This window comes from Cydia pomonella, chromosome 20 (genome assembly GCF_033807575.1).
Source record: "Cydia pomonella isolate Wapato2018A chromosome 20, ilCydPomo1, whole genome shotgun sequence".
Lineage (NCBI taxonomy): Eukaryota > Metazoa > Arthropoda > Insecta > Lepidoptera > Tortricidae > Cydia > Cydia pomonella.
Window position 1 is genome coordinate 14,140,099 of NC_084722.1, and position 16,779 is coordinate 14,156,877.

The 16,779-nt window shown below is 35.9% G+C and overlaps 1 protein-coding gene across 1 annotated transcript in view; it reads left to right on the forward strand.

Moving 5' to 3' along the window:
* LOC133529172 (proline dehydrogenase 1, mitochondrial) overlaps positions 1-10,320 on the forward strand; it is a 61,945-nt gene extending 51,625 nt beyond the window's left edge. Inside the window, exons 7-12 of the mRNA XM_061866825.1 lie at positions 3,247-3,370; positions 4,017-4,172; positions 5,039-5,176; positions 5,333-5,443; positions 6,208-6,376; positions 6,996-10,320. Coding sequence (XP_061722809.1) covers positions 3,247-3,370; positions 4,017-4,172; positions 5,039-5,176; positions 5,333-5,443; positions 6,208-6,376; positions 6,996-7,201 — 904 coding nt within the window. The 3' untranslated portion in view covers positions 7,202-10,320. The remainder of the gene's footprint in view (positions 1-3,246; positions 3,371-4,016; positions 4,173-5,038; positions 5,177-5,332; positions 5,444-6,207; positions 6,377-6,995) is intronic.
* Positions 10,321-16,779: the final 6,459 nt, after the last annotated feature.

Here is a 16,779-nt window from a genome sequence, read left to right on the forward strand (position 1 = left end):
TCATCAGAATCTTCAATGACGTTACGAGTTTGGTCACGTGACGTGTGCCAAAAGATATTTTAAATTCAATATTTACAAAAATATGGTCATTACAGGTCCCCTAAAAGTAGTTTAACATGTTCTTATAATCCAAAAGAATTTATTGGGATACAATTATGCCCTAAGATTTGTAGATGGAAACAACCCTATTGCGATGCACAAATGTGGGCACCTGCCAAACATGATTTTGGGTGTGTCATACTCAGGGCTAACACAGATTCATTTCTGTGAAAAAGGTGTGAAAACCGGAAACTGGAAACCGTTCTCGAACCAATAGTGAAGCCCTTAAGACACACCCTATTTCAAAACCAGCCATGGATCTTTGAACAGGACTCGGCTCCTGCACATAAGGCAAGAACAAGTCAAGCCTGGTTTCGAAGGAACAAAATTGACTTTATTGCCCACGAAGACTGGCCGTCCTCCAGCCCGGACCTTAATCCCCTGGATTATGCCATATAGCAGGTTATTGAGGAGAAAGCCTGTGCTAAACCCCACACAAATCTTAACTCCCTCAAGCGGGCCATAGTTAAGACAGTGACGGAATTAGACATGACAATCGTGCGTGCCGCTATTGATGACTGGCCTCGTCGTTTGAGGGCCTGTGTCAAAGCCAGAGGAGGCGATTTTGAATGATATTGTCATATGTAATTCCTGATTTTGTGTACTTCATTTTAATATATACTTTATTAAACTTTCGTTGGTATATTTTATGTAGATAAAGATTATTGCAGTAACAGAATTTAATAACCAACTAGGTAGAAAACAATGCAATACATAAACACATAAATTGGATATGATGTGATCCGTTGAATGAAATTGACAATAAATAAAATAAATAAATAATTTTCTATCTCTAGGCATTGTGTGAAACTTCTAGTTGTGTCAAAATATCGGGAAATCAATAATATAAACAAACATGGTAAATATCTCATTTCTTTTTATAATGGTTATAAATAGAAGGCCATGCAATTTTGTATCTCACTGTAATTTAATTAAATGTATGGTAAAAAAATGTTTTAATTCTACTGTAAAATAGTACCTACTTTTTAGGGTTCCGTAGCCAAATGGCAAAACACGGAACCCTTATAGATTCGTCATGTCCGTCTGTCTGTCCGATTCTGTCACAGCCACTTTTTTCCGAAACTATAAAAGCTATACTGTTCAAACTTGGTAAGTAGATGTATTCTATGAACCGCATTATGATGTTTACACAAAAATAGAAAAAAAACAATAAACTTTGGGGGTTCCCCATACTTAGAACTGAAACTCAAAAAATCTTTTTTCATCAAACCCATACGTGTGGGGTATCTAGGGATAGGTCTTCAAAAATGATATTTAGGTTTCTAATATCATTTTTTTCTAAACTGAATAGTTTGCGCGAGAGACACTTCCAAAGTGAAAAAATGTGTGTCCCCCCCCTGTAACTTCTAAAATAACAGAATGAAAAATCTAAAAAAAATATATGATATACATTACCATGCAAACTTCCACCGAAAATTGGTTTGAACCAGATCTAGTAAGTAGTTTTTTTTTAATACGTCATAAATGGTACGGAACCCTTCATGGGCGAGTCCGACTCGCACTTGGCCGCTTTTTTAAAGGCTGGGCAGTAAGTGATTGCTTTAATTTTAGAACAAAACAGCGTTTTTTTTTTGAAAAAAATACCGGAAAATCTGACTTACAAATTTGGACTTCCTTAGGTTCATTCTACTTAGAATCTTCTCCAACCTAGCATTAAAAAAAGATATCCTAAAATATCCATAGCATTACGTCACATTTTAGTGTGAAAGAAATTTCAGTGTAAAACTAAAATTTCAATACAAATTTTCGGGTTTTTTTAGCACGAGGATTGATTATGCTAGTGATTCTGAGTTGGAACAACCCAAAAATATCATGATGTGTGAGAATCAGATTTTTAATATTTTTATGGAAAACGCTCATATTTCTCATAAAATAATTTATTAATAATAGGTACTTGATAATACTGATAACAAAAATAAATTAATGAGTCTCGAATCCACATCCTCTTGCATGTATTTCCACGTACATACCGCAACGCTATTGAAGCCTACTCACGCTGTGCCAAATTGTCTACTACAAGGATCCCAGTAAGACTGTTTGAATGTGTGAGTGATACTTAGAAATAGAGTCAAGAAACATTCTGTCGACATTAAGGGGTAGTTTTTGTACAATGAAGTGTTCAATGTTTGTTGTAATAGTTCAATATTTATTTAAAGAGTGCGCTAAACATAATTTACAGTATAGAAATACCAAGACTACTCCACAAAAAAATTAAAACTCAAAATTTGCAATTGTGGCGCCATCTAGTGAGGTTTAAGCTTTGGGTAACCTAGTCGAACCACCTTAATAATATAGATGCATAATTTAAAGTTGCATGCAAGTGGTTTCACAGTAAAAAAATAATTTACGAACTAAAAAAGATATTAGAAGCGACACCTATCGCTTCGAGAGTAAATAAAGGTGTGTTATTTCAGCGTGCTGCATATATTCCCGTGGGACCGGTCAGTGGCGCCACCTATTGTCGTAACTCGTAAGCGTTGTCGCTAAACTATCGTTTACTGCTAGGTTGGATAGATGGCGCTAGTTCGTTTCATACATCATGCCCTATATAATTTTGGATTAAGTTGGAAACTGATTCCTGTTTAGGTACGCGTTATTTCACCAGAAATCAACTTTTGGGGACTAAGTAGTATTTTCCCTAACTTAGTAAACGTACTTGTTTGTATAACGGAATACAGAACAATAGTTTTATGTCTGAATTTGACATAAATTATTTAGCCGCAAACTGCAAATTAGTTCATCAGATTTTTCCCGCGTAACATATCTGTGTCCTCGTCATAATGAACAACTTACTTAAAACCTAATGGCTCCTCTACACGATGGCCCAGCGCAGGCCAGCCCAAGGGACGCATTTATGCGTTAGAGGGAGTAAGTGATATTGCTATCTCATTCCACCTCATAGCTGCGTCCCTTAGATTGGCCTACGCTTGGCCATCGTGTAGAGGAGCCTTAAAACCTTACTATCTTGCATTCTCAAGTGTTCATAGCTAAAAATAATTCCAAAAGTAGTTTTACAATATCCAATATTCATTCATCCCTCTGTATCAGCTCGTGCTCGCCCTTTATATCCTGTTCTGCCTATACCTACCGATAGCTGTTTCTATATGACTTTTATTTCTTTTGCAGCATTGTGCATTTATTCCCCTGGTCGGGAATCCTCGACAAGGACATGGGGTTGTCGGACTCGTTCCGTGTGCCGGACCCTAAGACCGGCCAGATGAGACGGCTCATCTCACAGATCCTGCCCAAGGTGTGTTTCTTTATAATTTCTTGAACTTCTACTATTCCCATTAATTCCCATGGTCCTACCCAAACTACTAATTACTTGCGTTTTCTTCGATTTCAACTACCAACTGTCTACAACCTCATAATAAATTTAAGTAAAAATAAATATTATAAGGACAATCTTACACTAATCGGCTTAGTCCTACAGTAAACCCAATAAGGCTTGTGTTGTGGGTAATGTATAAATATTTATATACCTACATAGAAAACAATCATAACTCAGGAACAAATATTTGTCATAAACACACAAGTGAATTCGAACCCGGATTTATGGATTTCCAAGCCCTCAAAGACTTAACTGAGTACTGTAATTGCTAAACCCATTTCTTAGGTTAATCTTATATTGATGTGGTGTAGATAATCCCACTCCCAAGTAGAGACAATAATAATGAAAGCCAGAATTCAATTTGTATTTAACTGGGTATTTTTGAAGTTCATGCCTTTAGAATGTTGGTCTCTTCCTAAAAATACGTTTAATCACAAAAAACAGTGTTGTTAGATACAAAACAGTGTAAGCAACTTACATGCCTCGATAAAACACTATTTTGTATTGCCCACCATAATTATTTTGTACAATAATTTCAATAATAAAAAAAAAAACACTATTTCAGGAAGAGGAGATGTTCCGAAACATGCTCCGGCGGCTCAACCACATTATCCAGACCGCCAACGAGGCCGATGTGCGAATCATGATCGACGCTGAGCAAACGTACTTCCAGCCGGCCATCAGTCGCATCTGTCTCGAGATGATGCGTCGTTACAACAAGGTATATCTTGTTTACTGTCAAGACGTAGCAGTAAGTGCACGGTCTTAGTGGCGAGCGTCCAGTGGCGTGATCGGCGGGGCGTGCCACTGGCGTCGTTGCAAAACCGACTGTCAACGAAGCCGATGAGCATCATGAAAGACGGCGAGCAGACCTCCAGCTACTTCCAACCGGCCATTAGACGCATCTATGTCGAGAAGATGCGTAAGTAGTAGGTACAACAAGGTACATCTTGTTTACTGTCTTTAGTTCTCAAGACTAAGTAGTAAGTGCACGGTCTTAGCGGCGAGCATCCAGTAGTGTGTACGGCAGGGCGTGCCACGTGGCGTCGTTGCAAAACCATACACCAACGAAGCCGATGAGCATCATTATCTACGTCGAGCTGATTTCCAGCTACTTCCAGCCAGCCATCAGTCGGTTCAACAAGGTACACCTTGTTTACTGTCTTTAGTTGTCAAGACGTAGTAGTACCTACGTGTACGGTCTTAGCGGCAAGCGTCAAGCGTCCACGAAATTGGAGCAGCGTGCACTGAAGCCACTTGCATCGGTTTGCACTTGATAATATGGACGCCAACCCGCACGATCCGCTGCAAACCCCGCTCGAGCCTGCACTAAGTTTGTAAAAGTTAGTTTATAAAGTCCTGAAGACTAAGGTTGATTAAACAAGTCTCCATAGATACATTAATGTGTGTTTGGACGATTTTATACATGTATAATAAACAAAACTACTTTCGAAATTTCATCTTTTGAATGTCATGTCTATCGTGCGCGGCGCGCGCGCGTCATTTAACGACTTTGGTGGTCAAAGTGTTAATTCCAATGGAAAATGATGTTATATTTTATATTGAAATCTCGTATTTGTGTTGCAGGACAAGTTCCTCGTATTCAACACGTACCAGACCTACCTGAAGAACACCTACAACGAGATCCTCACCGACTTGGAGCAGGCCGAGCGGCAGAACTTCTACTGGGGCGCAAAGCTCGTCCGCGGTGCTTACATTGAGCAGGTCAGGATGTCAAAATAAGCTTTTGAATCGCCTAAGTATACTGGTATTCAGAATTGCGGTGTTAAAAGTGATGGTTATTTTCGCAAGTGGATGAAGCCATCCATAATACACCTACGGAACGTATAATAAACGAATGAATGTTGTTTATGTGTTCAGGAGCGCGCGCGAGCCGCGGCGATGGGCTACGAGGACCCCACGTGCGAGAGCGTGGAGGCCACCACCGTGTCCTTCCACAAGTGCCTCAAGGAGATCCTCTCCAGGGTCAAGGTAACTTTGATAATGAATAATAAAATATGATAGGACATTATTACACAAATTGACTAAGTCCCACAGTAAGCTCAATAAGGCTTGTGTTGAGGGTACTTAGACAACGATATATATAATATATAAATATTTATAAATACTTAAATGCATAGAAAACACCCATGACTCAGGAACAAATATCCATGCTCATCACACGAATAAATGCCCTTACCAGGATTTGAACCCGGGACCATCAGCTTCGTAGGCAGGGTCACTACCCACTAGGCCAAACCGGTCGTTGATCAAAAACGTATCATTCGTAAGTGTATTGAAAATATTACGATATGCATAAAAAAAAAAGGTTCATTTTCGCAGGTAAAATCTGATTCATATTTTAAAATTCTGAATAGTATTCCCCCATCTTATAAGCATACGAAGAAAAAGCCAGTGTTGATTTTGAATCTAACAATGGTAGGAACGAACACTACTTACAGTAATATGCAGCCATCTCCTTGTTCAATTTGTCGTGAAGAAGAGAAGGGATGAGCTTAAGGTTTTTGTAATTATGTACAATACTCGTATAGCTCAACAAAACCCTGGAATTAAAAAAAATGCTATCTAGTATATCGTGTTAACTTCCTGAGTTACAGAAGCCACTGTTTGTTTATGAATTTGGAACTTTCTATTATTCAACAAGAGTCCAAACATTTTTTTGAATTAATTATGTACCTATGCAGGGCCAGCTAGAATATAGTTTGAAATTGAACAAAAATGGTGAATTTCCCCAGGGCCGCGAGGGCGCGGCGTCCCAGCTGGGCATCATGGTGGCGAGCCACAACGAGGACACGGTGCGCTACGCCATCGAGCTCATGCAGCAGCACGGCATCCGGCCCGGCGACAAGGTGGTCTGCTTCGGCCAGCTGTTCGGCATGTGCGACCACGTCACCTTCCCGCTCGGTGAGCCTTTCATATCGTACGACTACGAAGGTTGCGCCTTTATCGGCCAACACTGCCTGGCGACAAGTCTGCTTCGGACAGTTCTTTGACATGTACGTCCATGTTACCTTCCCGTTTGGTGGGTCTTTGATATCTATCGGGAAAATTGAGGTAGCGAGTTCATCGTCTAACACTGCGACCGTGTCACCTTCCTGCTTGGTGACTCTTGGAATCGGGGAATGAATGTTGCGTCCTCATCATGTAACACTGCCTGGCGACAAGCCGTCTTCGGGCAGCTGTTCGGTATATGCGACCATGTCACCTAACTATACTATTAACAAACTACACAGACAATCGGTGTCATATTGCGCTCTCTCGGTGTCATATTGCGCTCTCTTTCACTCTTATTTTGAGTATGCTGCAGGGTACCGTTCGCCATGTGCGACCATGCCATCTTTTCCCATGGGAAGTCTTTGAATACAATTAACGACGTCCTGTAACTAAATCATATAATCCTAATCATCACTATCCTAAATAAGCTGTTGTATGATATCAGGTGCCTAATTATGTAATTAGGTGGGCGGTGATATTTGCAAGGATTTTTTGCATGGAATCTTTTTACAAATACATATATTTCCAGGTCAAGCCGGCTACTCGGCGTACAAGTACGTGCCGTACGGGCCGGTGGACGAGGTGCTGCCGTACCTGTCGCGGCGCGCCAACGAGAACCGCGGCTTCCTCTCCAAGATCAAGAAGGAGAAGAGCCTCCTGCTCAAGGAGATCGCGCGCCGCCTGCTCACCGGCCAGCTGTTCTACAAGCCCGTCGGCAACTACAAGCCGGTGTAAATGCCACCTTGACACCTTGTGCTGTAGTCTAATTTCCTTTGCGGAGTGTTTCGGTTCGAGTTGAAAGTAGTGTGACTCGGAGCGGATTGTGATATGGATCATCGGGTTTGTTGTGAAGGTGGTTTGGATACTGGCCGGTTGGAATGTCTATGAGAGGTTTAAGCGTCAATCGTTTAAAGGTAAGCGTAAAACGTCCCTATTTACTGAGGTTAAAAACTAAAATTCCATTACAGTTGGCAACTATGAATAGAACAATGGTGACATCTGTAGTGTGAACATCGTTACTTATAGATGGCAAAACTACTAGCTCCATCTATAATGAAGAACAGTTTTTATCCCTATAAATATGGCGAAGTGAATCTATTTTTAAAGGTTTGACGTGTTAGGCCTACCGAGGACGCTTCAAGTGAGATATTGTGCATCTCAGTCACGATTAAAATAGTTTAAAGCGTTAGAAAGTGAAGGAAAATGGCGGCTCGATACCGGCGGTATGATTTTTTAAACATGTTGTTACTAGTCAATGGAATGGAAACGGTCAGTATTTTCGAATGTCACCTTTAACGTCAATGTGTGTGTGAACGGGTCAATTCAGCAGTACACGAGGATATCTGTAAAACAAAGTTAACGTCAAAATGGATCAAATGTTACAAACGTGAATGTACCCCGCTTGTCATAATAGGAAATTAATTGTATTTATTTTAATGCTTAATTTATTGTTATAGGAAGGGTAATCGACTTTACGTAGTTGAAACAAAGTCCAAATTAACTTTAAAAGTTATACGTGTCTTATTTACAGACAGTTGTAATTACAAAATCAGCGTTGTTTCTGTGCTATATTTATAGGAGTTTTACAAATACAATCAATTATGTGTCCTAATACTGGATCTTAGAGTCCTTGTTACTGTGTTTAATTTAAATGATTGTCATTAAAGTTTGTTCCAATTATTTATTTTATGTGATGTTTCAAATGATATTTTAGACCTTATGACTCGTTCTCAAGCAAGGTTTTACAATAACATTCACGATACTGGTGCATAGATGAACTTTGGTGACGTATTAAGGCTTGTAACTTTTTTGTTATGATATAAATAAAGGAAGGAACTAATAACTGTTTATAAGTATACATATCTATTACTTATTTTATATCGTTTTTATATGTATGATAAATAAAATCAAAAGCATCGTATAATATGTATGTATATGAAATTATAAGAATTGTTAAATATTATGTAAATTGTACATTGCTATATTGAAAATTGTATATATTTATACAGGAATAGGTTACTTGCCTTAAGATATCACCTAAAAGCGTGTCCGTGTGTTACTAGAAAATGGGAGAGATGTTAAATGTTTCATTTAGACAATAACGAATTACGTAGAATATGATGCAAAATGAATTGTTTTTAATGGATTATTTCCTTTTCGTATTACAATTAAAATTACTTATAACTGAGGCACTCTTTAAGAGTTCTGACACACAAAATCAGAAATTAGCTATTTTCAAAACCTCCGAAAAAAAATGTATCTGGCCTGCGACCTAATAATTATTTTTTGATTCAATTTTATCAAAACGCGATAGTATGGCAGAAGATATCAGTGTGTTGCAGTTTTGATAAAGTTGAGTAACTATTGTTATTATAATTTATTTTAACAGATAACTCGCCTCGTATTATAAATGTGTTTAGTTTCTTTTTGTTTATTGTTGGTGTCGTTTGTGAATCATGATCACTACTTTATTAAGCTACTTTAACATTAACATTTCTAATCTCTCGATAAATTAAAATGTTTGTGTAGCATAATGTAATTGGGATTTTACGCGCCGCATTCGATTTTACCGACGCTCCTTCTTTGTGAAAAAGTAACAGAGAAAAGGATTTAAAAATACCGTCGGTAAGTGGCGCCATCTGTTAAAGTAGCGCGCAGTTGTAAGTTTCTTTGCAATATTAGGCTATATCAATGTCGCGTTTGAACAACTATTTACTTAAATCGAATACGAATGCATTTCATTGTGTTCCAGGTTATAAATTAAGTTAGAAATCTGAATTGTCATGTTATTTATTATGTAATATAGATAGCTGGCCCAATGAATTGTCCTATTTTTCGATAATATGGGTTATATGCAAGCGAAGCTACTACCTACTTTTAAAGATTGTATGTATCTTACAAATGGTGTTAAGTTCCTTAAGCTGGATTTGATATTTAAAACCATTTGTTTTGATTAGGAAAGTTTGAATCTTTGTATAAAATTTGTTTGTTTGATTTAAGTTTTACGATTTGATCGCTGGTATAGCCCATATTTAAGGCGATATGTAAGGAACGAAAGGCTTGCGAATTTTATTATTTGCAGAGCACATTTATATTCTCCTATTGCCACCTCAAATCAGTTCCTACGTCATTGATTTAGGTTCAATTTTATTTTAAATTATTTGTTTTTATTTTGCTTTGTAAAAATATTGTTAAGTTGCAAAGCCATATTGAGTATAATCGAAATATCGGCCTCGACGTAAGTAATGTCTAATGACGTATTTAGCACAAGTATTTCAACCCGTACAACCGAATTTATAATAATATGAGTATAAATATAACAATAGGCCCCAACGTATAAAAGATATATTACATATATGGTTGAAAAGTTGACGACAGTAACGTAGGTATGCTGAAAATCATAACTTTTGCATATGTACAATATGTATCCTAAGTTACATCCTTGGGGCACATCGTCCTTAGTTTAAATGCTGACTAATGGGAATCAATTGTATTCTTACTTTTTTAACAAAAATTTGAAAGCAAGTGAAATGAATCATGAATATACCTTCAGGGAATAATAACGTTTAATATAATTATCATGTTTTCTGTGCGTTACAGTGTCCAATGCCTTCAATAAATCCAAGGTTAAAGAACTTGTGCAAAGTATATGAAATTATCGAATCTCATTGCATTTTCAGTATTAAAGTTTACGTCGGGGTTTTCTAAAATTGTTAATTTCGTATTATGTTGTTTAATTCGATTTATTTGTAAGCGGTTTTACGTTATTTACCGTCGCTTATCATAATTGTGATGCTATTTTTAGATTATTTTACGAATAGACATTTAATAAAGACATAAGCTCGTTTTGATAATTTATTTTTATTTTAATCCTTTCTATTTTTTATTAACATTCATTACTTTCAACACACTAACTGTGCCGCATTAAAATTGTTTAAACTTTGCATCACAGTACCTATCGAAGTATTGACTGTAAAACGTGTGCTCATTTCTACTGTATTTGTAAATTACATTTTATTACAAAGAATCCTAAGATCTCTTCCTAACTTTAATGGTAAAATAAATGTGTTGCTAGAACTAAACTTGACCGACTCGAGACGTCTTATCTGATCAATTTTACCAATAAAGATGCACAATCCTGAACAACACCTGATGTCCTATTAATGAAATAACAAGCTACTCGAGATTACCTTCAATTGAATAATTATTGAAATATCGGGGTCGGTAGGGACAAGTTTTCTTTTGGATCTACTCATCATTGAGCAAGACAGGAAACCAAGTAATTTCCATAGATCAAAATTAGATTTAATTTACATATAATTTTATTGAAACATACTTTTATATTAGGGTTATTGAATAATTGGAACTCAAAACCACTGAACGTTGCTTCCAACTTTTAGTACTTTTACAGAATTGTCATCACTAATGCGTTAAAGTTGAAATTGTCTACGATTGAAACCAACGAAAAGTAGATGTACCCTTTACCTAGAAAATGTTTGTGTAATGTTTAGACCTACTGTTGGGAAAACTTCTAAATTTTCTGTGTAACGTAAGTAGGAGTAAGAATTAGTTTTCTTCTGAAATATAAAGAAAACTGGATTCGCCAGACCGACCCTGCATAGCATAGCAATGAGTCATTATTGCAGACAATAATAGTAATATTTACTTGTATGTTATTGTCAATATTGTCATTATCGGTCCATGTTGATTGGTATTACATATTTACGCCCTTTTTCAAAACCGAATATTAAAATAAATGTATGTAAGTTTGTTGTATAACAAAGAAATCAATTCAGAGGTTCGTATGAAGATAAACCACATTTGGTGCGCACAGCAGCACATAGATGGTTCAAGAACTTGCATGTCGATACACATACATAGCTAAACATACATAGTACGATGAATTCAGTCGATCAACTGAATACCACAATGTAACGAAAATCGCATGTTAGTTTTAGAACTGTCTAAATGGGACTTTAATGTTGGGAATTCTTGTTAAATACCACATAGCTTTTCTTTCGTTCTATTCTTGAAAGAAAATGCGTTATGTATTATGATATTTAGCATGGCGTTAAATTAAAGGACTGGATCAAAAGCATGATGTGGAATTGATGGAAAAGAATGAACCTTGATAAAAAATTCTGATGGTTCATTAAAAAATAATCGCAGATAGGGACGAACTATATGTTCATGGATGAATTGACCTTCTCTCAAAATTTTCCTGTAATTTCACAATCTCCTCTCCAGTATGTTTATAAGCTGTCTCGGTTCTACCTATTGCCAGTACTCATACATTTGAATAATTACTGGTTTATGGTAATCAATGGGTTGTAGGGTAATGTTATTTTCGGGCTCAAAGATTGCGACATTAGGTATATACCTTTGTAATTGAGCACCATTTTGTTCATTTTTAATTTACCAAGGAAGATATTGTTGAACATTTGAACGCTTTATTCATGAACACCAACATCACTCAAACGCTAAGATCCCGGGGGCGCAAGGGAGGTAATTTAAAACCTTACACGAAAGTGTGAAGGTGACAAGGTGGCGTTTGCCATAACTCCTATAGTTGTCCTTGGCGCTGTAGGCACGACTATTTACGACGCTTATAATGTGTTGTTGGCGTTCAAAAAGTTAAGCATTGACTTTTCATGTGTGTATTGTGTGTGGTGTTTAAAAATGGGTTAATCAAACCTCGTATATAGACCAGAAAAAATCGTTCAAAAAAATGCAGAAAGGTGACGAAAACTGCGGTCAGGCTCCTTATCATACACAGACAAGAGACTTAAATCGACCGGGATATGAACCACGATTTCCTTTTATATTAAATTAATTTTTAACAAGCAGTAACGTCTGCGAACAATGCTATTAAGCTTAGAATAAATTTAAGAGTGGAAAAATTATTGCCTTGGTTGAGACTTTTTATTTTATTTTTATTATTATTAAAGTATATCCACATCATACATATTATAACTTACACTAAACACATTTTAAAAGGTAATAAATACTGATATATACAACCATTATGGAGTACCTAACATTGACTACTTATATTATACATAACAGTGAGATTACCTAAACTTAGCCTAAAACTAATCTTATACTAATCTAAAATTATAGGTACTAATTTAATTTAATTACTTGAGACTTGAACTCCAAAGGCAGTAATTTTTCCACTTTTATATTGTTTTTGAGCTCCCGATATTCGATTTCGCGATTTTTCGCGCAGAATGGCGGAGGCGGCTTACTTACACCGTGATACAAACAACTTTAAACCGCTGAACCGTATGCTGCCGCGGTTGATCCAAAACTGTCACAGAAAAGAGGTCATTATTCGGGTATCGAAGCGCTTGCATTTAGAGTTAGGTCCTTAGCGGCTGTAAGCTTCTGTAGCGTTATTACCTATAAGTTATCGGCTTTGGAAAAGGGCATTAATTAGGTATTTGAGAAATAAAGACGTTTAATGTTGATGTTGGTGGTTTCATTTGACTTTGCCTTGATAGATGCTAGTAGCTCTGTGAGCTGGAGACCTCGCAAACCCACATGGCTCGGCCATTTAAAAATCAAGGTAATTAAGTAGGTATGTACCATGAATGCAGTTTCAATTTATGAAACAAATTAACGGCCTGAATTTTTTGCACTGCTTTATTGCGCCTATTCTTTGTCAATGACCAAACAAACAATAGTAGCATTCTATTGCAGTCAACTCTAATGGTACACGGAAATAAACATCCCCGCTGAAATGAAAACAAATAGGGTCGTCGGAGTGACATTAATCCCCATGGGCCCTACACAGGCGACAGAACAGACTAGAGTAACAGCTTCATAAATATAGGGTCAGGTTGGTTAAGAAAACATGGTTTATTTTTCACGAAGATAAATAGTATGAAGATTCCCTACAAATGTTTATAATCCCGGTGTTTCCCTTACCACATCTGATTTTAATTGAAATTTAAAATTCAACTGGCAAGTAAACTAACTAAAACCCACACAATTCAACGACTTATGTGTAGTTAATTGATTTGTGCATTCGCTCTTTTGCCGCAAGTCTTTGCACCTGGTAAAACTACGCTTTTCACGAAACGAGAAATCAAGCTTTTTGCAATTAATGGGCTAACCATAATTTATGGTTACCTACATATATATACATTTTACTTTGTTTTTAAATTTTAATCATGTTAAGTGCAAAATTAATTAAATATTTTTTCATATAGGGTAGTTTAGCCGGTTTTCGGCCAGTTAAGCTAAATTTTGAATAAGGATGGAATTTGTGAATACTAGACTCGACTAATCTTAGATATTACGTTACTTGTAGACTAAAAATATGATCTAGTTGTAATTTTTTAATTAAAATACGCCATATTAGATATAGTTATTTTATAAAAATAAGGAATATCAAAATGTGGCCATTTAGCTGGTTTTCGGCCATTTTTTTTGATTTACGGCCGCTCACTCACCGGTTCTCGGCCACTGTTATATAAATTTTTTAAATGAATCTTATTTCATAGTCAGTAAGCTTTATTTTTCAATAAAACAAAAAATATTTGAACCAAGAAGTGTATTAGAACTACAAGGAACATTGTAAGGAACTTTTATGTCGGTACTTAATTATTATTTTATCAATATATTCTTAACTATGTCGGTGGCAAACAAGCATACCGAATGTGTATGGCTGCATACGGGCCGTCTGATGGAAAGGGGTAAGCGGTAACCGTAGGCTATGAACGCCATAACATCAAGGACATTACTTGCGTGTTGATGACCCTTAAAAAAATGAGATCAATGTACGAGTTGTTTGTTCAATGTGAGACAAATGTGTTAACAAGTCTTAAAACTTAATAGGAACTTTTCTTAAAACACAAAAAAAAACAATCATTATATATTAAAATAATGAAAAATCTTCGTTGCTGCTACTCAAAACCTGTCCTCATCTTCCTTATGAATCCTCTCGTGTGTTAAGTTTTCTTCTTCTCCGACTTTAGATTGTGTATTTTCTTTATGTAAACCGCTATATTCCTTTACAACTTGTTCAATTTCTACTACTACTTGTTTTGTGCATGATTCAGCCTTATTCCTTACAGGGTTACTTATAGACTGTAAACAAAAAACATATTTTTATATAAAAAGTTATCACTTTCTATTATTTAATCAAAACCATTTGCTACAAATAGTACATTATAGTGAATATTATTACCTGGTTAATCGTTGCTATATCTTCACATTTCTGTTTTGTTTTTTTGATTAAGCTTTTTGTTCTTAGTTTTCCTTAATCTTTATTTGTTTTCCAGTCAGTGTATCTTTTTGAATATTTTCATTTTTTTTGTTCTTTCCTGATCAGTATTTTTAATGTTCTTATTTGTTTTTTTGTTAGCAGTTTTTTGTTTCTTGGCAGTTATTTCGATTTTTTTTGTTCACGTTCTATCTTCCTTTTATTTTTATAATCTATATTTTTTTGTCTTTCTTTTTCCTTTGACTCATAATAGTCTCTTCATATTTTGGCTGAAATAGCACTAGGATACTTAGTAACGTTCCTTGTTTTAGCTTTAGTGTCAGTCATCTTATTTACAAATTTTAAATGTTTTTTGAAGGGGTCAATTGGGGTTTCATGGTTTGAAGTAAAACAGGGCCGGTAGTAAAAAAATAATTGTTTAATTTTCGGCCGCTTTGGATTTTAGGGGTCGATAACTAAATGCGAATAACTTATTTTTCGGCCGCTCAATTAAAGAGGGCCGATAATAAACAATGTGCCTGTCAATTTCCGGCCACACTGTCACCAGTGGCCGAAAACTCACTTTACAAAATCTAATTTTCGGCCATGTTTTAATCAGTTTATGTATAAATCTCTTCATGAATTTAAAAAAAAAATTGACGTTGAACTTAAGAATAAGTTAAAAAATTAACTTGAATACAGAATGTGTAGATTTAATCTATTTTCTTTCGGTTTATTTTTAAGGGCCGAAAACTAATTGCGTAGATTTGTTTTTCGGCTGTCAAAAATTACCAAGGCCGAAAAGTAGCTCCTCATTATTCTGTTCCCGGCCGCCAATCACGAAATAATTGAAAGCGGATTTTGATCAAGTATTTGTTTATACATATGTGGCCGACTGCTGACTACGTTAATCAACTTTTATTCAAATCCACATCGAAAACAATATTTCTCACATCTGCTTTTATTTTCAATCAAATGTACTCAATTAACTATCATGGCCTCCGAGTCCGTTCTCGGCCGGGCGGCCGAGAAGAAAAAATGTTTGTAAAATTGCATTTAGTTCTCCGGCCACCAAGTTTTAATATATTATACCTAATATTTTATGAATTTTAGTCAAAATAACAATAATTCAACTAATCTGCAACACACCTAAATACAATTTATGTTATCAAAACTAAAGAAACAACATATTAACTTACCTCAAAAAAAAAATCGATTTCAATTTTTTTCACAAATTTGCGACACATCCACACTGCCTAAATTTTGCCGATTTACTGACGAGCCAATCAAAACATTATTAAACAGACAGTTGTAGGAGGTGTAGGTGTCAAGTGAATTTACTGTATTATAGTGTTTTTTTTGCATAAGTCGGGTAAAGATTTCTTGTTATTACCATTTTACTACGTAATGGCCGAAAACCAGAGGTGGCCGGCAAACCGGCTAAACTACCCTATATTATTCAGATTTGGTAATTGTATACGGAATATAATTTCTGTCAAATGTCCTCTAGCGGCAAGCAATATTTTTTTAAATGTTTGTGTTGTTTAAAACACGTTGTTAGCTCGATTAATGTCGAGAAAGAGTGACAGTGACTGGCACCCAAATTCTCCAAATTTTGTAGCTTTTTTCTGTGGGGCTTTCTATAATTAGGTACGTGTTCATGCCAACAAGCAGTTAAAACCGACCATCCGATACAAATTTACTAAGATAACCCCGAATATGTGCTGAAAATTGCGATGATAAGGGCTCACATTTGCCTGCTGTTAGTGGTGGACACTTGTCAGACATTATGTTCCGCATTTATTTGCCGACCCTGAATAATATATCATTAAAACAATACTTAATAATGTTTGAACGTAATATAGTTAAAAATTCAAAACAAAATGTATACTTCTTATGGTCAAATAATAATAAGTATAATTATTGACGGTAGAGGCTACCGCAGTAGTTTGTATAAATCTGTTACTCTGATCATTTTAATCCTCTGTGTACCTGCAGGGCATTAATAATACAACAAGTTGCACTGTCAACAATAAATAACAATATTTATTCGTCCTCGTGACATACTACTTTAATTCTAACATTCATATATGCTTCGTAACTC